This window comes from Oncorhynchus kisutch, linkage group LG29 (genome assembly GCF_002021735.2).
Source record: "Oncorhynchus kisutch isolate 150728-3 linkage group LG29, Okis_V2, whole genome shotgun sequence".
Classification (NCBI taxonomy): Eukaryota; Metazoa; Chordata; class Actinopteri; order Salmoniformes; family Salmonidae; genus Oncorhynchus; species Oncorhynchus kisutch.
The window spans coordinates 28,810,389-28,836,470 of record NC_034202.2 but is presented as its reverse complement, the minus strand read 5'-3'; the positions used below and the strand labels follow the sequence as shown (position 1 = coordinate 28,836,470).

The following is a 26,082-nucleotide window of genomic DNA, read 5'->3' as shown; positions in this document are numbered from 1 at the left end:
GAGGTACCATCCTGTAGGTTAGATCCAACCCCAGTGGTAACTAACCTGATTCAGCTTATCAACCAGCTAATTATCAGAATCAGGTGCACTAGATTAGGGTTGGAGCGAAAACCTACAGGACAGGAGCTCTCCAGGAACAGGGTTGGAGAGCCCTGGCTTAGAGTTTCATTCTCCAGTGAGGCCTGCATCACACAGAGCCTAGAGACAGTCTCATTCTCCAGTGAGGCCTGCATCACACAGAGCCTAGAGACAGTCTCATTCTCCAGTGAGGCCTGCATCACACAGAGTCTAGAGACAGTCTCATTCTCCAGTGAGGCCTGCATCACACAGAGTCTAGAGACAGTCTCATTCTCTAGTGAGGCCTGCATCACACAGAGTCTAGAGACAGTCTCATTCTCCAGTGAGGCCTGCATCAAAGTGTTGCTCCTGGTGTCAGTCTCTCTATTAATATTAGAACAGGGCCCCAGGCTTGCCTGACCCACATGTAGTAGTGTTTATTCTATTGGAGGGCACTGGCAGCAGGTGTTCCTCTGATCATCTTCTTCTTCTTCATTTCACTTTTATCTAAGACAAAACCATGACCCAGAATGATGTTAGTTCAGTCCAAGTACTCACGCTAGACTGCATGTCATTCAACCACCACTATGGCTCGTATTGGAAAAAGGACGTACAAGTTGCAACCTGAAAGCAATTTCCTACTTACTCACCATATTCTTTGCATGATATATTTTCATTTACAAATAGTATGCAAGTCATTTCACACAACAGAACATGTTAGAACCCACCACCCACTGTTCCAAGTCCCCAACCCAGGCAGGTCTACTAAGCTACAGAATTAGGCAAGACAGTTTCACATGCTCTTTCTTCCTAAATGAGGTCATCTTCACCCCTGATCATGGCACCTACTGTGACTTAATGGGTGAGCCTCATGTTCCGTACGAGCTGTGGTTGTCATGGTTTTAGCTGTGATTGTCATAGTTTTAGCTGTGATTGTCATGGATTTAGCTGTGGCTGTCATGGTTCTATCACATGCAGTACTGGCACATTTCTCAGGTTCCAGGAGAGCAGGTGCTCTGCCACCCAAACCCTGCTCCACCTGGGGGACTAGCTGCCAGATCATTCCCCTCACATCCTCTCGTCTCATGTAGAGGGCCGCAAGTGCCAGTGCGACAGGGGGAACAGACCTTCCAACCTGGGGTTCTGTGGAGGCGAACGAACCACTCATAACTGAAATATAATGTCAATCTTCTGATGAAGCTAATTAAAACAGTTGTAGAAAATACTTAGATAATATGTTAACCAGGTTATGTTTGGTAAACAGTTGTCGTGTCAACAGTTGTCATGTCTGTGACTCATTTAATGTGAAGACTTATTTTATCAAATCAATTCTCTATGTGTAATTATTATTACGTGAACTAATCATGTAAACTTTAATTGACTAGGAAGTCGGGGCACCACGGGAAAATGTTTATAGAGTCTCTATTTCCCGAATCGACTCTTCAGATATTTTCATATCTTATCGATTAGTCTTCTATTAATGTATCATTATTACCTCATTAGATCTCATTACTGAACATTATAAACCCTTGGATATCTGCAGGAACCCTAGCCTAAATGATGAATCAGCAATATACAAATTGGCTTAATTATTTATTTACTAGCTAACTAAATAATCACAGAAATACATAACAAACCGTAGATATTGGTTACTAACACAATGCATTTATACTCCCTTGTGGGCTAAACCGGTATGACTGCTTGGTAGACAATGGAAAGGGGTGGGGACAGGAAAAGAGCAGGAGAGACCAAATGGATTCGCTACACACAGTTGATAATTATATTAATTGAAATGCTAATCCTTTGCACATGAACGGCCACCCATTCGAGAATAATTGCAATGTTTATATTTACGCCCGTATGTCGTTGTCTTCTCTGTTGGAATTTGCCGGTCCATCTGCTGGAGAGTCAGATAATCAGAGAGTCTCTGGTTAACTTCCCCAGAAGTCACAATGTCTTTCGTGGTTGTCTCTTTCTCAGCGGCTCTGGATATTGTCTGTTGAAATGGATCTGTCAGGCGTACAGATGGTTGTTGCATAGGATAGATGTTTTTGCGGTTGTCAGTATTCTCATACTAGAGTTATGTAATTTCCCGCTGCAGACTAGTAATTCTACGTCTAGGATTTGCTCTTATTCTGTAGTGATCGATCGTCTCAGAGTTGAACCATTTCCAGCTGTGTAGCCAGCGCTACACACTGTATGGTCTCCCTGGCCTATGTAGCCTCAGCTCCATATTTTCTGGTCTAATGGTCTATAGAATTGTAGCCATTCCAACGTGGGGACTCCGTCCCGGCGTTCTCTGACTTAATGTCAATTTTGTAGGAAATACTTTTATACTCTGTGGAAAAAGGAGCGATTCTATGATGCCTGATGCAATGTCTGGCCTCAAGGGGGCGTGGACACTGACTAGTTAAAACTTTATATCTTAACAATTATCTCATTTAGAAGGTCAACATCATATTACATCTTCTCACAAATAGTTTCATATTTACTCATTAATTTTATCCAACATCTAGATGTAAACCTGACAGCTGGGAAATGTACACTTTAAGAGATACAGTTATGTGTGTTTCCTGTTCTTCATGAGATCACCAAATGAAACACACTCGTTTTGACTGTCCCTTAAGTGTCCACGCACCACTCCCGCATTCTCAAAAATATAAATATTATTTAATTATTCTAACTTTTGTTAAGGATTTCTGCAAATGGAGCAGGCCGCCACAAGGAATGGCAGTGGATGTCCGGATTGGGATCGCCGTTCTGGACCTATCTGGTCATCCAGACTGGAATATCTGAGCTGTAATTTAGGCAGATGTTAACAATGCACACACACAAAATATACAAATGAGCGCCATTGTTGCACTAAGTGATGTTTGTATGAGGAACTTGCTTATTATGGCTCTATCACCTCCTAAGTGTCAAAGGAAATTAAATGAAAAGGAATAAAATCATAAACAAAAGATGTACAAAATATAGTTATCACACCTTCATCTAATTGGACTATATACTATCCTAAGTGGATAACGACCTGATAAGTCTACAGCTGTAAGGCCCAAGCTTCAGGCAATCTACAGGGATGACCTATGGACCTCTGTGGAGAAACTGGTGAGTACTGTAGCTATAGAGTCAAAGGCCTCAGTGTAAAAAAATGTATTTGCTAAGATTGGGATTTTTTTGGCCCCTTAAGTGATCCGATCATAAATCCTCATTAAATGTTCCATTGTACCTGTGTGTTTATGCTTACATAAGCTCACATGCCAAGCGAAAGAACCAAGTATCCTGGTAAGTTGAAAAGTCATCAGATAATTTCCAGGTCAATGCCTGGAGGTCAGTAAGAATTGGTGTCTTACACCATTGTAGTGGTATGAAGGAGTCTATTTCATAGCTATGTTATCCACGGAGGAGCACGGAAGTACTCTCTGAGCACTGGACCAGTCGTACGCTGTGTGATCATGGTTCATGACTTCTAATAGCTTTCCTCCTGAATGGAGGGTTCTATTTATTAGTGGCATGTGTGTTGACCATCAGAAGAGTGTTCTGGAGATACCCTTACACGTGTTGCAATCTGAGTGACTACTAAATCCTCTGTCGCTGTTATCAATAGCAATTTGACTTGTGAGGTCTCTAATCCTCTTACTGATTGTGGCTAGATTGACTGTGCTGGTATTGGTGCTGGTACTCAAGGGGACCAGTTATCCGACCGCTTTATGGAATATTATCCTACCGGAACACATGGTTAGAGCACTTTACTATTATAGTTGAAACTACACATGGAAAGGCATGACTATTTTTGCCATTTGTTTTGGAGGTGGAAGTCCACTGGACTTCTTTTACGACCAGTGTGGTACACCTCAGTAATATCTTAGATGTGTTCTAAGATCATCCCCGTCTAGGGGCCTGTCTGCTCCTCACTGTTCTCATAGGGGAGTTTACAAATAGATTTGTTTTCTGCTCTGGCGGCCTCGTACGGTGTTGCACGTAAACTCGACCCCCCCCCCAACGGCCTTGATGAGGCTCATCATGGGTCCAACCCCCCCCCACCAGCGGTTGGTGTTGGTATTCGAGGCACAAACGAATAGGTAGGACCTTATGTACGAGTTGTCAGCGGCCGCGTTGAGAATGGCTGTAACCATTCAACCAAATCTCCTGGTGTTTGTGCTTCAAAAAAGGGACGATTTCATGACGCCTGATGTAATGTCTGGCCTCACGGGGGTGCGGCCACTGACTAGTTAAAAATGTACAAGAGCGCAACAGGACAAAGACAGCCAAACCCGGACGACAATTGGACAATTGTGCGCCACCCCACGCGGCCGTCTGCGACAGGGCCTGGACTTGAACCAGGATCTCTAGTGGCACAGCATAGCACTGTGATGCAGTGTCTTAGACCACTGCACCACTTTGGAGGTTCTTATTTTTTTATTGTTTGGGTGCAGATCAGCTTTAATATTACAGATATAGTTTGGGGTAACAAAAACTATATAGGGATATATATTGTTATAAGTGTCAAGCGGATTATACAGTATGTATGAGACTCATTAAAGAGATTCATATCTTGACATGAATCAGTGTGATTCATAGTATTCAGTGTGATTCATGGTATTTAGTGTGATTCACAGTATTCAGTGTGATTCATTGCTTACTCCCATACGTTCACATGAATTATTAATCTCAGTTTAACTCAATGCACAGTGTTGACTCCCTGGGCAGGGCAAGACGTTATGCTGGCATGTTTCGACATGGTGGCACCTTGCCCACTCTGCAGTACTGGCAGGTTTACATAACCTAATGCCAGATCCATGTCAGCTCAACTGACAGCCTACACCACTCATGGAAGTGGTAGGTGTGATGCAATTCCTGTATAATAGTGGTCCAATGGGACACAAGAAAAGCACACGAATGTATAAAAAAATTGTGAGATTATGGGCTGTGTCTGTTTTAGTGTTTTAAATGTGTGCTGAAATTTGAAAAGTGACATTGTGGGGTAACTTGGGGGAATAAGCTAAGTAAGTATAATATATACAAGAAATATTCAAAAAGTTAGTTCTAATATCATTATCTGCATGTGCAGGGATACTGGAGTGATGGAGGTAGATATGTATAGGGGTAAGGTGAGTAGGCTACAAGATATAAGATAAACAGAGTAGCAGCAGCTTGTATGTGAGTGGGTGTGGGTGTGTGTAGAGTCAGTCTAAATGTATGTGCATATTATGTGTGAGTGAACAGATGATGGAGTGAGTGTTTGTGTGTGTGTTGGAGTGACAGTGTATAGGGCCCTGTGAGTGGGCATAGAGACAGTGTGTAGGGCCCTGTGAGTGGGCATAGAGACAGTGTGTAGGGCCCTGTGAGTGGGCATAGAGACAGTGTGTAGGGCCCTGTGAGTGGGCATAGAGACAGTGTGTAGGGCCCTGTGAGTGTGTTGGAGAGACAGTGTGTAGGGCCCTTTGAGTGGGCATAGAGACCGTGTGTAGGGCCCTGTGAGTGGGCATAGAGGCAGTGTGTAGGGTCCTGTGAGTGGGCATAGAGACAGTGTGTAGGGCCCTGTGAGTGGGCATAGAGACAGTGTGTAGGGCCCTGTGAGTGTGTTGGAGTGACAGTGTGTAGGGCCCTGTGAGTGTGCATAGAGACAGTGTGTAGGGCCCTGTGAGTGTGTTGGAGTGACAGTGTGTAGGGCCCTGTGAGTGTGCATAGAGACAGTGTGTAGGGCCCTGTGAGTGGGCATAGAGGCAGTGTGTAGGGTCCTGTGAGTGGGCATAGAGACAGTGTGTAGGGCCCTGTGAGTGGGCATAGAGACAGTGTGTAGGGCCCTGTGAGTGGGCATAGAGACAGTGTGTAGGGCCCTGTGAGTGGGCATAGAGACAGTGTGTAGGGCCCTGTGAGTGGGCATAGAGACAGTGTGTAGGGCCCTGTGAGTGGGCATAGAGACAGTGTGTAGGGCCCTGTGAGTGGGCATAGAGACAGTGTGTAGGGCCCTGTGAGTGGGCATAGATACAGTGTGTAGGGCCCTGCGAGTGGGCATAGAGACAGTGTGTAGGGCCCTGTGAGTGTGTTGGAGTGACAGTGTGTAGGGCCCTGTGAGTGGGCATAGAGACAGTGTGTAGGGCCCTGTGAGTGTGTTGGAGTGACAGTGTGTAGGGCCCTGTGAGTGTGCATAGAGACAGTGTGTAGGGCCCTGTGAGTGTGTTGGAGTGACAGTGTGTAGGGCCCTGTGAGTGTGCATAGAGACAGTGTGTAGGGCCCTGTGAGTGGGCATAGAGGCAGTGTGTAGGGTCCTGTGAGTGGGCATAGAGACAGTGTGTAGGGCCCTGTGAGTGGGCATAGAGACAGTGTGTAGGGCCCTGTGAGTGGGCATAGAGACAGTGTGTAGGGCCCTGTGAGTGGGCATAGAGACTGTGTGTAGGGCCCTGTGAGTGGGCATAGAGACAGTGTGTAGGGCCCTGTGAGTGGGCATAGAGACTGTGTGTAGGGCCCTGTGAGTGGGCATAGATACAGTGTATAGGGCCCTGTGAGTGGGCATAGAGACAGTGTGTAGGGCCCTGTGAGTGGGCATAGAGACAGTGTGTAGGGCCCTGTGAGTGGGCATAGAGACTGTGTGTAGGGCCCTGTGAGTGGGCATAGAGACAGTGTGTAGGGCCCTGTGAGTGGGCATAGAGACAGTGTGTAGGGCCCTGTGAGTGGGCATAGAGACAGTGTGTAGGGCCCTGTGAGTGGGCATAGAGACTGTGTGTAGGGCCCTGTGAGTGGGCATAGAGACTGTGTGTAGGGCCCTGTGAGTGGGCATAGAGACTGTGTGTAGGGCCCTGTGAGTGGGCATAGAGACAGTGTGTAGGGCCCTGTGAGTGGGCATAGAGACAGTGTGTAGGGCCCTGTGAGTGGGCATAGAGACTGTGTGTAGGGCCCTGTGAGTGGGCATAGAGACTGTGTGTAGGGCCCTGTGAGTGGGCATAGAGACTGTGTGTAGGGCCCTGTGAGTGGGCATAGATACAGTGTGTAGGGCCCTGTGAGTGGGCATAGATACAGTGTGTAGGGCCCTGTGAGTGGGCATAGATACAGTGTGTAGGGCCCTGTGAGTGGGCATAGAGACTGTGTGTAGGGCCCTGTGAGTGGGCATAGAGACAGTGTGTAGGGCCCTGTGAGTGGGCATAGAGACAGTGTGTAGGGCCCTGTGAGTGGGCATAGAGACAGTGTATAGGGCCCTGTGAGTGGGCATAGAGACAGTGTGTAGGGCCCTGTGAGTGGGCATAGAGACTGTGTGTAGGGCCCTGTGAGTGGGCATAGAGACAGTGTGTAGGGCCCTGTGAGTGGGCATAGAGACTGTGTGTAGGGCCCTGTGAGTGGGCATAGAGACAGTGTATAGGGCCCTGTGAGTGGGCATAGATACAGTGTGTAGGGCCCTGTGAGTGGGCATAGATACAGTGTGTAGGGCCCTGTGAGTGGGCATAGATACAGTGTGTAGGGCCCTGTGAGTGGGCATAGAGACAGTGTGTAGGGCCCTGTGAGTTGGCATAGAGACTGTGTGTAGGGCCCTGTGAGTGGGCATAGAGACAGTGTATAGGGCCCTGTGAGTGGGCATAGAGACAGTGTGTAGGGCCCTGTGAGTGGGCATAGAGACTGTGTGTAGGGCCCTGTGAGTGGGCATAGAGACTGTGTGTAGGGCCCTGTGAGTGGGCATAGAGACAGTGTGTAGGGCCCTGTGAGTGTGTTGGAGAGACAGTGTGTAGGGCCCTGTGAGTGGGCATAGAGACAGTGTGTAGGGCCCTGTGAGTGGGCATAGAGACAGTGTGTAGGGCCCTGTGAGTGGGCATAGAGACAGTGTGTAGGGCCCTGTGAGTGGGCATAGAGACAGTGTGTAGGGCCCTGTGAGTGGGCATAGAGACAGTGTGTAGGGCCCTGTGAGTGGGCATAGAGACAGTGTGTAGGGCCCTGTGAGTGGGCATAGATACAGTGTGTAGGGCCCTGTGAGTGGGCATAGAGACAGTGTGTAGGGCCCTGTGAGTGGGCATAGAGACAGTGTGTAGGGTCCTGTGAGTGGGCATAGAGACAGTGTGTAGGGCCCTGTGAGTGGGCATAGAGACAGTGTGTAGGGCCCTGTGAGTGGGCATAGAGACAGTGTGTAGGGCCCTGTGAGTGGGCATAGATACAGTGTGTAGGGCCCTGTGAGTGGGCATAGAGACAGTGTGTAGGGCCCTGTGAGTGGGCATAGAGACTGTGTGTAGGGCCCTGTGAGTGGGCATAGAGACAGTGTGTAGGGCCCTGTGAGTGGGCATAGAGACAGTGTGTAGGGCCCTGTGAGTGGGCATAGAGACTGTGTGTAGGGCCCTGTGAGTGGGCATAGAGACAGTGTGTAGGGCCCTGTGAGTGGGCATAGAGACAGTGTATAGGGCCCTGTGAGTGGGCATAGAGACTGTGTGTAGGGCCCTGTGAGTGGGCATAGAGACAGTGTGTAGGGCCCTGTGAGTGGGCATAGAGACTGTGTGTAGGGCCCTGTGAGTGGGCATAGAGACAGTGTGTAGGGCCCTGTGAGTGGGCATAGAGACTGTGTGTAGGGCCCTGTGAGTGGGCATAGAGACAGTGTGTAGGGCCCTGTGAGTGGGCATAGATACAGTGCAAATACTGAAATAACAGGTCAATAAAGATACAAAGTAAACTCGGTCTGTGTAGCTATTTATCAGTTGTATTGATTGCTTGGGGATAGAAGCTGTTCAAGAGCCTGCTGGTGTCAGTCTTGATGCACCGGTGTATGACATGTTGTTTCTGCAAAGGGAATAATGGCTTGTGTTAGGGAATGTGATGAAGCTGTCACAGCCTTGTACTTGGAAAGAAAATAGGCATCTAAATTTAGGTTGAGTGTTACTGAAGAGAAATCTCTGTAAAGATAGTAAGGTCTGATGGGAAGAAAAAAAAAAATGTATCCTGAAGGAAAGCTCTCTAACAACTCTCTCTCTCTCTAATAATGTCTCCCCCTTCTCCCTCAATATCCTGTCCCTATCTCTCAATCTCCTTATAATATTTCTGTTTGTCTCCATTTTTCCTTAGCTGGGACCACGTATATCTTTGGGAGAGGAGGAGCCCTCATCACGTACATCTGGGCCCCTAATGAGAGGCCGAGCACCAGAGCTGACCGCCTAGCTGTGGGCTTCAGTACTCAACAGAAAGACGCCATCTTGGTCCGAGTGGAGAGCACCAGTGGACTGGGAGACTACCTGCAGCTGCACATAGTAAGGACAGGAAGGGGTGGGGGTGGGGAGGGGTACTGTGGGATAGGGTAAAGGATCAGGGATTTAGGTCCCCTTTTCTATTGGGGTTGAGAACAAAGGGTGAGCTCATAGGCTGTACAGAATCCTGAAATGATCTTGCTGGAGATTTTGGAGGACTAATTGAGGTGCATAGAAAGACTGCGTTAATTGATAAAATGTCTCTCAATTTCCATAGAAAAGGACATATGGCAATTATTACTCATGATATCGATGATTAGTGCCAGGAAAGTATGCACCATGTATCTGGATTAGCAGGAGAGAAACAATGCAAGTGTCTGCTCATTAAAATAGCAGGGGGCAGAGATTGTTATGGCAGTACATCCCACTGGCAAATGCTTCGTTGACCTCTAGCTCATTACTTGCAATTAGAGTTCCAGTAGAAAACGATGCAGTTAAACTGTTTCATCTGAATTCATTATTAATTCAATATTCACAGTGCTCGCATGCTATGTTACCCTAGCTGTTTAACACTAGGATAGCTGATGCTGAGACCAACAGTAGTGTAGTGTGTGCTATTTTCTAAAGAAGCCTTTAAGTCAGATACACTACATGACCAAAAGTATGTGGACACCTGCTCGTCAAACATCTCATTCCAATATCATGGCCATTAATATGGAGTTGGTCACCCCTTTGCTGCTATAACAGCCTCCACTCTTTTGGGAAGACTTTCCACTAGATGTTGGAACATTGCTGCTGGGACTTGCTTCCATTTAGCCACAAGAGCATTAGTGAGGTCGGGCACTGATGTTGGACAATTAGGCATGGCTCGCAGTCAATGTTCCAATTCATCCCAAAGGTGTTCGATGGGGTTGAGGTCAGGGCTCTGTGCAGGCCAGTCAAGTTCTTCCACACCAATCTCAACAAACCATTTCTGTATGGACCTCGATTTGTGCACAGGGGCATTGTCATGCTGAAACAGGAAAGGGCCTTCCCCAAACTGTTGACACAAAGTTGGAAGCACAGAATCGTCTAGAATGTCATTGTATGCTGTGGCGTTAAGATTGCCTGAACCATTAAAAATATCCCCAGACCATTATTCCTCCTCCACCAAACTTGACAGTTTGCACTATGCATTGGGACTGCCAGATGGTGAAACGTGATTCAGCACTCCAGGGAACGCGTTTCAACTGCTCCTAGAGTCCAATGGCAGCGATACTTGGCATTGCTCATGGTGAATTTAGGCTTGTGTGCGGCTGCTCGGCCATGAAAACCCATTTCATGAAGCCCCCGACAAACAGTTTTTGTGCTGACTTTGCTTCCAGAGGCAGTTTGGAACTCGGGAGTGAGTGTTGCAACCGAGGACAGATGGTTTTAATACACTACCCGCTTCAGCACTCAGCGGTCCTGTTCTGTGAGCTTGTGTGGCCGTTGTTGCTCCTAGACGTTTCCACATCACAATAACCTCACTTATAGTTGACCGGGGCAGCTCTATCAGGGCATAAATTTGACGAACTGACTTGCTGGAAAGGTGGCATCCTATGACGGTGCCACATTGAAAGTCACTGAGCTCTTCAGTGAGGCCATTCTACTTCAATGGAGATTGCATGGCTGTGTGCTTCGATTTTATATACTTGTCAGCAACGGGTGTGGCTGAAAAAGCTGAATTCACTAATTTGAAGGATTGTCCACATACTTGTGTATATATAGTGTATGTTTGAGTCCCTGTTTGAGTCCGAGCCCAAACACAGCTGACCCAGATGGTGGTTAAAGGAGTAGCTTGTTCCCCAGGGGGAGTGTGTTTGTTTCTTCAACAACCCTGTTACAATTATACTGTATAAGGAACACGAGAAGCTACCTGGTGAGCTGACAGCAAGGGAATCTACGGTTGATTTGAGAGTCAACGGCAGCATTGACACCATAGACTATAAACAGTATGTGTTAGGGAATCTGCTGTAAATAAATGAATTCACTTTTTGAAACAGCATGCGTATAGATCCTGTGTTGGTTTATTGTTTATGACCATCTTATTTTCATGGATGGTTTATTTGTTACCAATAAAGAACCAGAGATGGGAGGGGTTAGAACTAGAGAGAGAAAGAGTAAACTGCCTTATAGATTACATTTTATGCCCAGGTTATTCAACAAAACTGCAAAAAAATCTAATAATATTTATAGCTTCATTCTGAGGAAGAGGTGTAACATGTCAAATAAGGATTTATGCTTAGATCAAAGCTATGTCTAATATAGTATGATGGCATCTATTGCCACCGTAAAAATGTTGCTTCTCCTGTCATGGTTGTTGCTCTAGGAGAAGGTTTCTGCAGAAACTAAATTACCACCAACAACAACCTCTAATCCAATTGGTCATGAACGTGACAGCGTTCAGAAGGAGGTGCAGGAGCAGCACTGTGTTGAGCTAAGCTGTTGGCTTCAGGTTATCCACATCTCAGAGAGAGAGAGAGCAGTGGATGATAGGATGAATGCAAGTAACAGAATATATGATATGCAGCATGTCTTGTCTTTCGTCCTGCACTCAACTTGCTGCAGTGTAGGCGCCAGAGGCGGGTTTCTCCATTGTAAGCCATTAGTCACTAAGCCACGGAGTCTAGGGTTGGATCCACAGGGTCTTCAGGCAGGAGCTTCTCACTGATGGAGGGGTGTGTGTGTGTGTGTGTGTGTGTGTGTGTGTGTGTGTGTGTGTGTGTGTGTGTGTGTGTGCACCAGCATGTGTTAGCGTGTGTGTGCTAGCACTGGTGTCTGGCAGTCTGAGTGGAGGCCTCCTCTGAGTGTGTGTGATGAGTTTATTGATTATTCCCAGCACAGGGTTGGGTGATTAATTTGCTGACATAAAGTAGGCTTTGGTTAGTTACAGAGCAAAGAGTCTCCACCTGGTACCCCCCGGGCCCTGCCCCCCCTCTCTCTCTCTTTCTCTCTGAGGGCCTGTGGGATGAAGCAGCAGTTGGGCCCAGAAAGAGCCCTCTCTGTCAGGATGAGCATGATGGATGAAAGGAGTTTGACGGCCATTTAGGCGTGATGACAACTTTCTGCTGAAAAGCTGATCGAAAAATTGTGTACCTGTTTCAATACCTGTCAAATATACTATGGCAAGCTACCCTAAAACATTGCATCTGCAAATGGAAGGACTTTATTTGTAAAAATTTAGAGGGTAATAAAGTGTCAAATTGAAATATGTATTGTTACCCCTGGATCTGAGGCATAATCCTCTTGCATGGAACAAAATGTGATGCTGTATATCCGTCTGGTGTGTGATGGAGCTGTTTAGCCGTTAGCAAGCAGGGGAGTCGCGACTGATTATTGGACATAGCGACATCTTCAAACAATCCCTTTTAACAAGAGATTTGCAGAAAAAAAGTTAAGTGACAAGCTAAAGGATCATTTTATTTCATCATTTGAGGAGAGACAAAGAAGCTTGGCTGATGAGAAGGTAAAGAGCTGGAACCCTTCCTAGAGTAATTAGCTGAACCCACCCGTCTGCTTGATTAATACTTACATGAAATTAGCCTCCCCCCCAGCTGTGGCCCATTATGCTACTTAGTTAGCATGCAGTGATAAAGGCTAGTGCTTTGGATTCATTCGTAAATAATAGCATTGGGAAATTGCATTGTCTGCTGTGCTGTATATAAAATGTTGAAAGATTGTACATTCTTGGTATCCATGGATGAGAGCTAGAGAGCTCCGGAGTCAAGGCATTATTGTGTGCATGTCATGCACACAAGTTGGTTCACCATGTTGCACTAACCTTGGCCCACCTTCCCCATGCCCTGACCTCTCTTCATGTGCTTCAAAAGATGGTGCTTACTCAGGCCGTTTAGCAATGAAAAAAAAAGTCTACTTATTGGGTGGCTCTCCCATTGACAAAAATGCAATAGCAGCTTGGTATGGTCTACCTAGTTCATTGACTGTATATCAACCAGAAAAAATGAGGGTGTGGGATGTCTCGCTTCCTCTTCCTTCTCTGGTGTTTCCTTATGCACAGGCAGCAGCCAGCACTGTATGTACCCTGAGTCATCTGCCCTGTCCATGGTGCTGAGTTGGCTACACTGGCTGAGTCATGTTCAAGGCCGGATTAATGCAGGGGCTTACCGGAATGCAATCCTAATATTGAGTTGCACCCCCCTTTGCCCTCACGACAGTCTCAATTCATCAGGGCATGGACTCAACAAGGTGTTGAAAGTGTTCCACAGGGATGCTGGCCCATGTTAACTCCAATGCCTCTTACAGTTGTGTCAAGTTGGCTGGATGTCCTTTGGGTGGTGGACCATTCTTGATACACACGGGAAACTTTTGAGTGTGAAAATCCAGCAGCGTTGCAGCTCTTGACACAAACCTGTGAAGTGGATTTAACAAGTGAGCTTTCACCTGGATTCACCTGGTCAGTTTATGTCATGGAAAGAGCAGGTGCCCTTAGTGTTTTGTATACTCAGTGTATATTATATATGTAATATATGTAATATATATATATATATTATTTTATTACTGCAACCGCCAACCACAGGAAGATTCAGGAGCTCGCTCTCAATCAAATCAAATCAAATGTATTTATATAGCCCTTCGTACATCAGCTGATATCTCAAAGTGCTGTACAGAAACCCAGCCTAAAACCCCAAACAGCAAGCAATGCAGGTGTAGAAGCACGGTGGCTAGGAAAAACTCCCTAGAAAGGCCAAAACCTAGGAAGAAACCTAGAGAGGAACCAGGCTATGTGGGGTGGCCAGTCCTCTTCTGGCTGTGCCAGGTGGAGATTATAATAGAACATGGCCAAAATGTTCAAATGTTCATAAATGACCAGCATGTTCGAATAATAATAATAAGGCAGAACAGTTGAAACTGGAGCAGCAGCACGGCCAGGTGGACTGGGGACAGCAAGGAGTTATCATGTCAGGTAGTCCTGGGGCATGGTCCTAGGGCTCAGGTCCTCCGAGAGAGAGAAAGAAAGAGAGAAGGAGAGAATTAGAGAACGCACACTTAGATTCACACAGGACACCGAATAGGACAGGATAAGTACTCCAGATATAACAAACTGACCCTGGCCCCCCGACACATAAACTACTGCAGCATAATTACTGGAGGCTGAGACAGGAGGGGTCAGGAGACACTGTGGCCCCATCCGAGGACACCCCCGGACAGGGCCAAACAGGAAGGATATAACCCCACCCACTTTGCCAAAGCACAGCCCCCACACCACTAGAGGGATATCTTCAACCACCAACTTACCATCCTGAGACAGGGCTGAGTATAGCCCACAAAGATCTCCGCCATGGCACAACCCAAGGGGGGATGCCAACCCAGACAGGATGACCACAGCAGTGAATCAACCCACTCAGGTGACGCACCCCTTCCAGGGACGGCATGAGAGAGCCCCAGTAAGCCAGTGACTCAGCCCCTGTAATAGGGTTAGAGGCAGAGAATCCCAGTGGAAAGAGGGGAACCGGCCAGGCAGAGACAGCAAGGGCGGTTCGTTGCTCCAGAGCCTTTCCGTTCACCTTCCCACTCCTGGGCCAGACTACACTCAATCATATAACCCACTGAAGAGATGAGTCTTCAGTAAAGACTAAAAGGTTGAGACCGAGTTTGCGTCTCTGACATGGGTAGGCAGACCGTTCCATAAAAATGGAACTCTATAGGAGAAAGCCCTGCCTCCAGCTGTTTGCTTAGAAATTCTAGGGACAATTAGGAGGCCTGCGTCTTGTGACCGTAGCGTACGTGTAGGTATGTACGGCAGGACCAAATCAGAGAGATAGGTAGGAGCAAGCCCATGTAATGCTTTGTAGGTTAGCAGTAAAACCTTGAAATCAGCCCTTGCTTTGACAGGAAGCCAGTGTAGAGAGGCTAGCACTGGAGTAATATGATCAATTTTTTTGGTTCTAGTCAGGATTCTAGCAGCCGTATTTAGCACCAACTGAAGTTTATTTAGTGCTTTAACCGGGTAGCCGGAAAGTAGAGCATTGCAGTAGTCTAAACTAGAAGTGACAAAAGCATGGATAAATTTTTCTGCATCATTTTTGGACAAAAAGTTTCTGATTTTTGCAATGTTACGTAGATGGAAAAAAGCTGTCCTTGAAATGGTCTTGATATGTTCTTCAAAAGAGAGATCAGGGTCCAGAGTAACGCCGAGGTCCTTCACAGTTTTATTTGAGACGACTGTACAACCATTAAGATTAATTGTCAGATTCAACAGAAGATCTCTTTGTTTCTTGGGACCTAGAACAAGCATCTCTGTTTTGTCCGAGTTTAAAAGTAGAAAGTTTGCAGCCATCCACTTCCTTATGTCTGAAACACATGCTTCTAGCAAGGGCAATTTTGGGGCTTCACCATGTTTCATTGAAATGTACAGCTGTGTGTCATCCGCATAGCAGTGAAAGTTAACATTATGTTTTCGAATGACATCCCCAAGAGGTAAAATATATAGTGAAAACAATAGTGGTCCTAAAACGGAACCTTGAGGAACACCGACATTTACAGTTGATTTGTCAGAGGACAAACCATTCACAGAGACAAACTGATATGTTTCCGACAGATAAGATCTAAACCAGGCCAGAACTTGTCCGTGTAGACCAATTTGGGTTTCCAATCTCTCCAAAAGAATGTGGTGATCGATGGTATCAAAAGCAGCACTAAGGTCTAGAAGCATGAGGACAGATGCAGAGCCTCGGTCCGATGCCATTAAAATGTCATTTACCACCTTTACAAGTGCCGTCTCAGTGATATGATGGGGTCTAAAACCAGACTGAAGCATTTCGTATACATTGTTTGTCTTCAGGAAGGCAGTAAGTTGCTGCGCAACAGCCTTTTCTAAACATTTTGAGACGAATGGAAGATTCGATATAGGCCGATAGTTTTTTATATTTTCTGGGTCAAGGTTTGGCTTTTTCAAGAGAGGCTTTATTACTGAGTTTGGTACACATCCGGTGGATAGAGAGCCGTTTATTATGTTCAACATAGGAGGGCCAAGCACAGGAAGCAGCTCTTTCAGTAGTTTAGTTGGAATAGGGTCCAGTATGCAGCTTGAAGGTTTAGAGGCCATGATTATTTTCATCATTGTGTTAAGAGATATATTACTAAAACACTTGATCCTAGGTCCTGGGATAGTTGTGCAGACTCAGGACAACTGAGCTTTGAAGGAATACGCAGATTTAAAGAGGAGTCCGTAATTTGCTTTCTAATTTGCTTTCTAATAATCATAATCTTTTCCTCAAAGAAGTTCATGAATTTATCACTGCTAAAGTGAAAGTCATCCTCTCTTGGGGAATGCTGCTTTTTAGTTAGCTTTGCGACAGTATCAAAAAGGCATTTCGGATTGTTATTATTTTCCTCAATTAAGTTAGAAAAATTTGGATGATCGAGCAGCAGTAAGGGCTCTTCGGTACTGCACGGTACTGTCTTTCCAAGCTAGTCGGAAGACTTCCAGTTTGGTGTGGCGCCATTTCCTTTCCAATTTTCTGGAAGCTTGCTTCAGAGCTCGGGTATTTTCTGTGTACCAGGGAGCTAGTTTCTTATGAGAAATGTTTTTAGTTTTTAGGGGTGCAACTGCATCTAGGGTATTGCGCAAGGTTAAATTGAGTTCCTCAGTTAGGTGGTTAACTGATTTTTGTCCTCTGGCGTCCTTGGGTAGACAGAGGAAATCTGGAAGGACATCAAGGAATCTTTGTGTTGTCTGTGAATTTATAGCACGACTTTTGATGTTCCTTGGTTGGGGTCTGAGCAGGTTATTTGTTGCAATTACAAACATAAGAAAATGGTGGTCCGATAGTCCAGGATTATGAGGAAAAACATTAAGATCCACAACATTTATTCCATGGGACAAAACTAGGTCCAGCGTATGACTGTGACAGTGAGTGGGTCCAGAGACATGTTGGACAAAACCCACTGAGTCGATGAGTGTAGACAGCCTGCTGCTGCTCTGCTAGTTGTCAGATGGGGGAAGGAGAGGTGGTGGGGGGGTCCTGCCTTGATTGGGTAACTGATTAATACAAAAATAAAAATAAACGTAATAATTTATACATTTGACTGGTCAAGTGTGCGAGTCAGGGGCTACGCCCAAGAGGGCAAAAAGGCAAAAAAAATAAAATAATAATTCTTATTATTTTGTATTACTTTTTTGCCTCGTGGGCCCCCTATTATTATTTTATCAATGTTCAATTTATCAATGTTCAAAATACACCAGAAAGCATAATTTTGACCACAATGGATCAATAGTTTCTAAAAAAATAACTGTGGATAAAAAGTTATCACAATCACATACAGGTAACTGCCAAAATAAAGGAAACTTAGCATTCATTAATCTGAGTACTGTTATTTATTTAATCCACAAACTATGTTTAATTGTTACCCAATTAAATTAATCATTTAACAATTACCACATTAGGTTTTTGGGCACCATGGAAGAAGTTGTTTAAAGGGTTACCTTGAATAAAATACTCATTCTGAACTCTGAACAATCATAACCTTCTTGGATCTTACATGAGAAAAGGGACCCTAGTGGACTGACATGGTATGACGGGGGGGGGGCTTCATTCATTGTTTATCTCAGGCGGAACCAAGCCTTCTCGGAAAGTTGTTGGCCTTCCAGCTATATAGCTCTGATTGTCCGTCTTCTACTCTTGTTCACTCTGGAAGATAACCAGCCATGTCAAGCGTTCCCATTGGTGATGAACGTAGTAGGATAGTCTCACTTAAATTCGCTTTTCTTGATATCTGACTTAAGACAGCTATTCAGCTGTACCAGTGATTGTCTGAGATGAGCTTCTCTCCTCTTCCTCCTCTTGTTGGTATTCAGGATTCGGACCACAATGGACATGAGCTGCAGCTCTTCGTCTCTCTGGTCTAAAGGGAGGTAAGTTTATTACTTCACCTCGTGTTGAGGTTCAGAGTTCCAACCATTTAAAACACATAGCTCTCGCCTGGTCTGATGTTAATTTCATCACCAAGCCTTTATGCACTGTTGGTCAAACGGGGCATTCATTGATGCTGACAAGCTGTCTGACCTCACTCGGGGTGTGGCTACTGAATGTGCAAAGGATCTCAAAATCTATTATCTCATTAGAAAACTAAAATCACATTTCTATCTTAACACAAAGTTTCATCATTATTCATATTTTATGCAAAACATTTGTATTTATTTTTATTTCACCTTTATTTAACCAGGTAGGCTAGTTGAGACCAAGTTCTCATTTACAACTGCGACCTGGCCAAGATAAAGCACAGCAGTTTGACACATACAACAACACAGTGTTACACATGGAATACAGTCAATAATACAGTAGAAAAAAGAAAAATCTATATACAGTGAGTGCAAACGAGGTAAGATAAGGGAGGTAAGGAAATAAATAGGCCATGGTAGCGAAGTAATTACAGTATAGCAATTAGACACTGGAATTGCAGAAGATTAATGTGCAAGTAGAGATACTGGGGTGCAAAGAAGCAAGATAAATAAGTATACAGTATGCGAATGAGGTAGTTGGATGGGCTGTTTACAGATGAGCTATGTACAGGTGCAGTGATCTGTGAGCTGCTCTGACAGCTGGTGCTTAAAGCTAGAGGGAGATATAAGACTCCAGCTTCATTGATTTTTGCAGTTCCTTCCAGTCATTGGCAGCAGAGAACTGGAAGGAAAGGCGGCCAAATGAGGAATTCGCTTTGTGAGATATACCTGCTGGAGTGCGTGCTACGTGTGGATGCTGCTATGGTGACCAGTGAGCTGAGATAAGGCGGGGCTTTACCTAGCAGAGACTTAGCAGATGACCTGGAGCCAGTGGGTTTGGCGACGAATATGATCTGATGGCCAGCCAACGAGAGTGTACAAGTTGCAGTGGTGGGTAATATATGGGGAGTTGGTGACAAAACGGCTGACACTGTGATAAAATGCATCCAATTTGTTGAGTAGAGTGTTGGAGGCTATTTTATAGATGACATCGCTGAAGTCGAGGATCGGTAGGATAGTCAGTTTTACGAGGGTATGTTTGGCAGCATGAGTGAAGGATGCGTTGTTGCGAAATAGGAAGCAGATTCTAGATTACATTTTTGGATTGGAGATGCTTAATGTGAGTCTGGAAGGAGAGTTTACAGTCTAGCCAGACACCTAGGTATTTGTAGTTGTCCACATATTCTAAGTCAGAACCGTCCAGAGTAGTGATGCTGGATGGGCGGGCAGGTGCGGACAGTGATCGGTTAAAGAGCAATCACTTAGTTTTAATTGCATTTAAGAGCAGTTGGAGACCACGGAAGGAGAGTTGTATGGCATTGAAGCTTGTCTGGAGGTTAATAACACAGTGTCCATAGAAGGGCCAGAGGTAAACAGAATGGTGTCGTCTGCGTAGAGGTGGAGCAGAGAATCACCCACAGCGAGAGCGACATCATTGATGTATACAGAGAAGAGAGTCGGCCCGAGAATTGAACCCTGTGGCACCCCCATAGAGACAGCAAGAGGTCCGGACAGCAGACCCTCCGATTTGACACACTGAACTCTATCAGAGAAGTAGTTGGTGAGCTAGACGAGGCAATCATTTGAGAAACCCAGGCTGTTGAGTCTGCCAATAAGAATGCGGTGATTGACAGAGTCGAAAGCCTTGGCCAGGTCGACAAATACGGCTGCACAGTAATGTCTCTTATCGATGGCGGTAGGAAGGTACAGTGGAATTCGAAATGGTCGGTAAGCTGTTTGTTTACTTGGCTTTCAAAGACCTTAGAAAGGCAGGGTAGGATAGATATAGGTCTGTAGCAATTTGGGTGTAGAGTGTCTCCCCCTTTGAAGAGGGGGATGACCGTGGCAGCTTTCCAATCTTTGGGAATCTTAGATGATACGTTAGAGAGGTTGAACAGGCTAGTAATAGGGGTTGCAACAATTTCTGGACACAAAGAGAGGGTCCAGATTGTCTAGCCCGGCTGATTTTTAGGTTTTGCAGTTCTTTAAAGGACATCAACTATCTGGATTTGGGTGAAGGAGAAATGGGGAGGCTTGGGCGAGTTGCTGTGGGGAGTGCAGGGCTGTTGACAGGGTAGGGGTAGCCAGCTGGAAAGCATGGCCAGCCATAGAATAATGCTTATTGAAATTCTCAATTATCGCGGATTTATCGGTGTTGACAGTGTTTCCTAGCCTCAGTGGAGTGGGCAGCTGGGAGGAGGTGCTCTTATTCTCCATGGACTTTACAGTGTCCCAGAACTTTTTTTAGTTTGTGCTACAGGATGCAAATTTCTGCTTGAAAAAGCTAGCCATAGCTTTCCTTACTGCCTGTGTATATTTGTTCCTGACTTCCCTGAAAAGTTGCATATCACTGGGGCTATTCGGTGCTAATGCAGAACGCCACAGGATGTTTCTGTGCTGGTCAAGGGCAGTCAGGTCTGGAGAGAACCAAGGGCTATATCTGTTCCTGCTTCTACATTTTTTGAAAGGGGCATGCTTATTTAAGATGGTGAGGAGGGCACTTTTAAAGAATTACCAGGCATCCTCTACTGACGGAATGAGGTCAATATCCTTCCAGGATTCCCGGGCCATGTCGATTATGAAGGCCTGCTCGCTGAAGTGTTTTAGTGAGCTTCTGATAGTGATGAGGAGTGGTCGTTTGACCGCAGACCCATTACGGATGCAGGCAATGAGGCAGTGATTGCTGAGATCTTGGTTGAACACTGCAGAGGTGTATTTGGAGGGCAAGATGGTTAGGATGATATCTATCAGGGTGCCCGTGTTTACGGATTTGGGGTTGTACCTGGTGGGTTCATTGATCATTTGTGAGAGATTGAGGGTATCAAGCTTAGATTGTAGGAGGGACGGTGTGTTACTCATGTCCCAGTTTTGGTCACCTAGCACTACTAGCTCTGAAGATAGATGAGGGGCAATCAGCTCACATATGGTGCCCAGGTCACAGCTGGGGGCAGAGGGTGGTCTATAGCAAGCGGCAACGGTGAGAGACTTGTTTCTGGAAAGGTGGATTTTTTAAAGTAGAAGCTCAAATTGTTTGGGTACAGACCTGGATAGTAAGACAGAACTCTGCAGGCTATCTCTGCAGTAGATTGCAACACCGCCCCCTTTGGCAGTTCTCTCTTGTCAGAAAATGTTATAGTTAGGAATGGAAATTTCAGGGTTTTTGGTGGTCTTCCTGAGCCAGGATTCAGACACGGCTAGGACATCCGGGTTGGCTGAGTGTGCTAGGGCAGTGAATAAAACAAACTTAGGGAGGAGGCTTCTAATGTTAACATGCATGAAACCAAGGCTTTTACAGTTGCAGAAGTCAGCAAATTATAGCGCCTGGGGAATGGGAGTGGAGCTAGGCACTACAGGGCCCGGATTAACCTCCACATCACCAGAGGAACAGAGGAGGAGGAGGATAAGGGTATAAGGGCTAAAGGCTAAAATAACTGGCCGTCTAGTCCGTTCAGGACAGAGAGTAAAAGGAGCAGATTTCTCGGCACGGTAGAATATATTCAAGGCATAATGTACAGACAAAGGTATGGTAAGATGAGGATACAGTGGGGGTAAACCTGTGCATAGAGTGACGATGAAAGAGATATTGTCCCTAGAAATATAATTTAAACCAGGTGATGTCACCGCATGTGTGGTAGGTAGAACTAAAGTGTTAAATAAGGCATATTGAGCAGGGCTAGAGCCTCTGCAGTGAAATAAGGCAATAAATACTAACCAAAACAGCAATGGACAAGGAATATTGACGTTAGTGAGAGGCATGCGTAGCCGAGTGATCATAGGAGTCCAGTGAGTGGCTTCAGGCAGCTTGTGGGCCGGGGATAGCAAGCTAACAGAAGGGCCTTGGAGGGACGTCGCGACGGAAGAAAGTCTGTTGTGGCCCCCTTGTGCTATTACATCGGCAGACGGATCAGCAGGGCTCCGTGTGGTAAACCAGGCCAATTGGCAGAATATATTTTGTGGCAAAGAATTTGTCCGATGAAAACTTGACAGATAAAGGGGGTATCCTTTCCAAGTTACAGTATTGGGTCCATACAGTTTTTAATAACATCACAAAATTAAAAACAATATTACATTTGTTTTCCATAATTCCCAACGGACCACTTCCCCCATTGTTGTGTTAGAAATATTGTTCTATTATCACTTTTTGCACTTCAGAGTTTTGGGCAAAAGTGTCTATGCACAAAGACATTCCTTTGGTTGATACTAAAGAGCAAGATAGAGAGTCTCCCTCTCTTGTAATTTACGACCGGGTGTGAACGGTCGACCATCCAGCAGCTCCCCATCTCCCCTCTGTGGAAGAGAGAGAGGCCTGGTTACTGTCCCCTTCCCACCAGTCTGATCTGACCCATTCTGATCCTCACAGGACAGTCATGACAGTGTCCATAGGGAACTGAATGGGAACTGCCTATGTATTATATTTCTATGGTTGGTTGCGGCTGTCTGTTTGCCTTTTGCAAATTTCAAAATACAATCGTGGGAAAAACGGTTAGCACATCTACTTTGTGCAAGACACAAGTAATTTTTCCAACAATTGTTTACAGACAGATTATTTCACTTATAATTCACTGTATCACAATTCCAGTGGGTCAGAAGTTTACATACACTAAATTGACTGTGCCTTTAAACAGCTTGGAAATTTCCAGAAAATGATGTCATGACTTTCGAAGCTTCTGATAGGCTAATTGACATCAGTTGAGTCAATTGGAGGTGTCCCTGTGGATGTATTTCAAGGCCTACCTTCAAACTCAGTGCCTTTTGCTTGACATCATGGGAAAATCAAAAGAAATCAGCCAAGACCTCCACAAAAAAATTTAGACCTCCACAAGTCTGGTTCATCCTTGGGAGCAATTTCCAAACGTCTGAAGGTACCACGTTCATCTGTACAAACAATAGTACGCAAGTATAAACACCATGGGACCACGCAGCCGTCATACCGCTCAGGAAGGAGACACGTTCTGTCTCCTAGAGATGAACGTACTTTGGTGTGAAAAGTGCAAATCAATCTCAGACCAACAGCAAAGGACCTTGTGAAGATGCTGGAGGATACAGTTACATAAGTATCTATATTCACAGTAAAAATGAGTCCTATATCGACATAACCTGAAAGGCCGCTCAGCAAGGAAGAAGCCACTGCTCCAAAACTGCCATAAAAAAGCCAGACTACGGTTTGCAACTGCACATGGGGACAAAGATCGTACTTTTTGGAGAAATGTCCTCTGGTCTGATGAAACAAAAATAGAATTGTTTGGCCATAATGACCATTATTATATTTGGAGGGAAAAGGGGGATGCTTGCAAGCTGAAGAACACCATCCCAACCATGAAGCACGGGGGTGGCAGCATCATGTTGTGGGGTGCTTTGCTGCAGGAGGGACTGGTTCACTTCACAAAATAGATGGCATCATGAGGCAGGAAAATTATGTGGATATATTGAAGCAACATCTCAAGACATCAGTCAGTCATGTTAAAGCTTGGTCGCAAATGCGTCTTACAAATGGACAATGACCCCAAGCATACTTCCAAATTTGTGGCAAAATAACTTAAGGACAACACATTCAGGGTATTGGAGTGGCCATCACAAAGCCCTGACCTCAATCCTATAGACAATTTGTGGGCAGAACTGAAAAAGTGTGTGTAAGCAAGAAGGCCTACAAACCTGACTCAGTTACACCAGCTCTGTCAGGAAGAATGGGCCAAAATTCACCCAACTTATTGTGGAAAGCTTGTGGAAGGCTACCCGAAACGTTTGACCCAAGTTAAAATATTTAAAGGCAATGCTACCAAATACCAATTGAGTGTATGTAAACTTCTGACCCACTGGGAATGTGATGAAAGAAATAAAAGTTTAAATGCATCATTCTCTCTCCTATTATTCTGACATTTCACATTCTTAAAATAAAGTGATGATCCTAACTGACCTAAGACAGGGAATTTTTACTAAGATTAAATGTCAGGAATTGTGAAAAACTGAGTTTAAATGTATTTGGCTCAGATGTATGTAAACTTCCGACTTCAACTGTATATACTGTGTATATATCCTCCTAATATTATACAATATGTGTGTCGCTTCATTGACCTGGGGTATTGTTTGTTCGAATTCAAGACAAGATTGATCTCAGTTTGTCAGTGTTAGACTAGACACTCCTTTCAATCATTTATGTGATTTATGTAAAAAAGATTCAGCTCATGTCTTCTATCATGTAAATGCTGTAGAATTTCATGAAATGCATTTTTAAAAGGCCAAATTTGTTCTGGACCCAGTTAAATTTGTTCTGGACCCAGTTAAATTTGTTCTGGACCCAGTTAAATTTGTTCTGGACCCAGTTAAATTTGTTCTGGACCCTCTGCTCAACTGTTGCCTATGCCACATCACAAATGTTATTATGATTTTATTTTAAAGAGTATTTTTCTTCAACAATAAATTGAAGAGGGAGTGGGGGAGGGGGCTATGGTTTCTATATCCAGCCCTGGTTGTGTTTACGCTGTCCATGGTGCTGGATGGACTAAATGCTGGCTGAGCTGTGAGTGCTGTATCTCATTGTTTTTTCTGAGTTGTCAGTTGTTGTATATGGTCAACACAATTTACCTGAAAAGAGGATTAGTGGAACTTCAAACAGGCCTCTCGGCCATGTGCGAGTTCCAAATAAACTTGCTAGTGAGGCAGATTGGTGAATGCAGGGTGCTGTTTCAACACTGAGCCTCCTGTCCATATCTGACTGTTTCTGCTACTATGTCTGTGACTGGTGAGCAGCTGCCAGTGGCAGTGTCCCTCCTCTGGGAAATCAGCTTTTTAGCAGTGTGTTTCCCCAGGACAAATGTGATTAAAAGCAAAGGGGGATCTGTGACAAGGCGGTGCATGGTGTAATAACCACACCTGTTCTTGAAAGATGGGGCTCCTTCCATAAGGGAAGGCTTGCTCTTTTATTCTGTTACAACACTTGATTGTCCAGTTATGCTGCCTTTATTGAGTACAGCTTGACTGTGTTATCCTGGAGTGACAGTCATTGTTGCCTGTTGTTATTCAAGAGATTTGATTTGCGGATCTCCACCATTTAAAATTCTTATCCCTCATTTATGTTTTCCTTGCTTAATTCACATTTTCAAGTCCCATTATATTCTTTCTAGCCTCTAAAATTGGTCGAAACTAGACTGCTTATGTTGCTAAGATGCACGTTGCTGAAAGATGAGACACACAACACTACCAAAATAGACCCATTTCCTGATGTTCTATTCAATTGACACTAATTGTATGGCCTGTTTCTGTGCAATTGGACCTTTTAGCTTTTTCTCACCGTCTGCTGCATACTCTCCTAATTGCTCTCTGGAGGGTGGGTCTCTTACCACCCATAACTTTCCATTTTCAACCGCACCACTGAATGGCCCTGTCTTTCTTTACATGCTCCATAGGATGCGTTAGCTGTGTATTCTTTGTGTTGGTTTCTAGAAGAGATGGAGACCCACACACTGTTGAAAATTAGGAAAAATACCAAAACATTGTCTTAAATGAAAAAAAAGAGAGATGATTTATTGAGTCATCATGATGCCGGGAAAAGCAAATCAATATTGTGGGGGTTTCTGCTATGTTCAACAAGATATATGGATGTAAGTACACCTGTGGTTGCAATCTCTATTTCTGCTCTTCTCCTCTTTTGAATGGAAATTCTATGTTTTTGTTTGTATGCGTTAGCTGGCTTTAGAGTGCACCCTTAACCATGAGCTATTCCTTCTATTCCCTTGTGTCCTCAGAGCTCATGAAATTTTTTAAAGAATTTGAAAATAGATGCACTTTAGTCTTCGCACGTGGAAGGTGGAAACAGCAATGCCTTAACCATGAGCTATTCCTTCTATCACATATCCATATTGCCTGTCTCAGCTATCACATATCCATATCGCC

General features: G+C 45.0%; 1 protein-coding gene across 2 annotated transcripts in view; it reads left to right on the top strand.

Annotated features, from left to right (window-relative positions):
• Nucleotides 1–26,082, top strand: part of LOC109873865 (neurexin-2) — a 274,209-nt gene that overhangs the window by 211,503 nt on the left and 36,624 nt on the right. For both annotated transcript variants that reach the window (XM_031808787.1, XM_031808788.1), the window contains one exon: nucleotides 9,091–9,272. In XM_031808787.1, coding sequence (XP_031664647.1) covers nucleotides 9,091–9,272 — 182 coding nt within the window. The remainder of the gene's footprint in view (nucleotides 1–9,090; nucleotides 9,273–26,082) is intronic.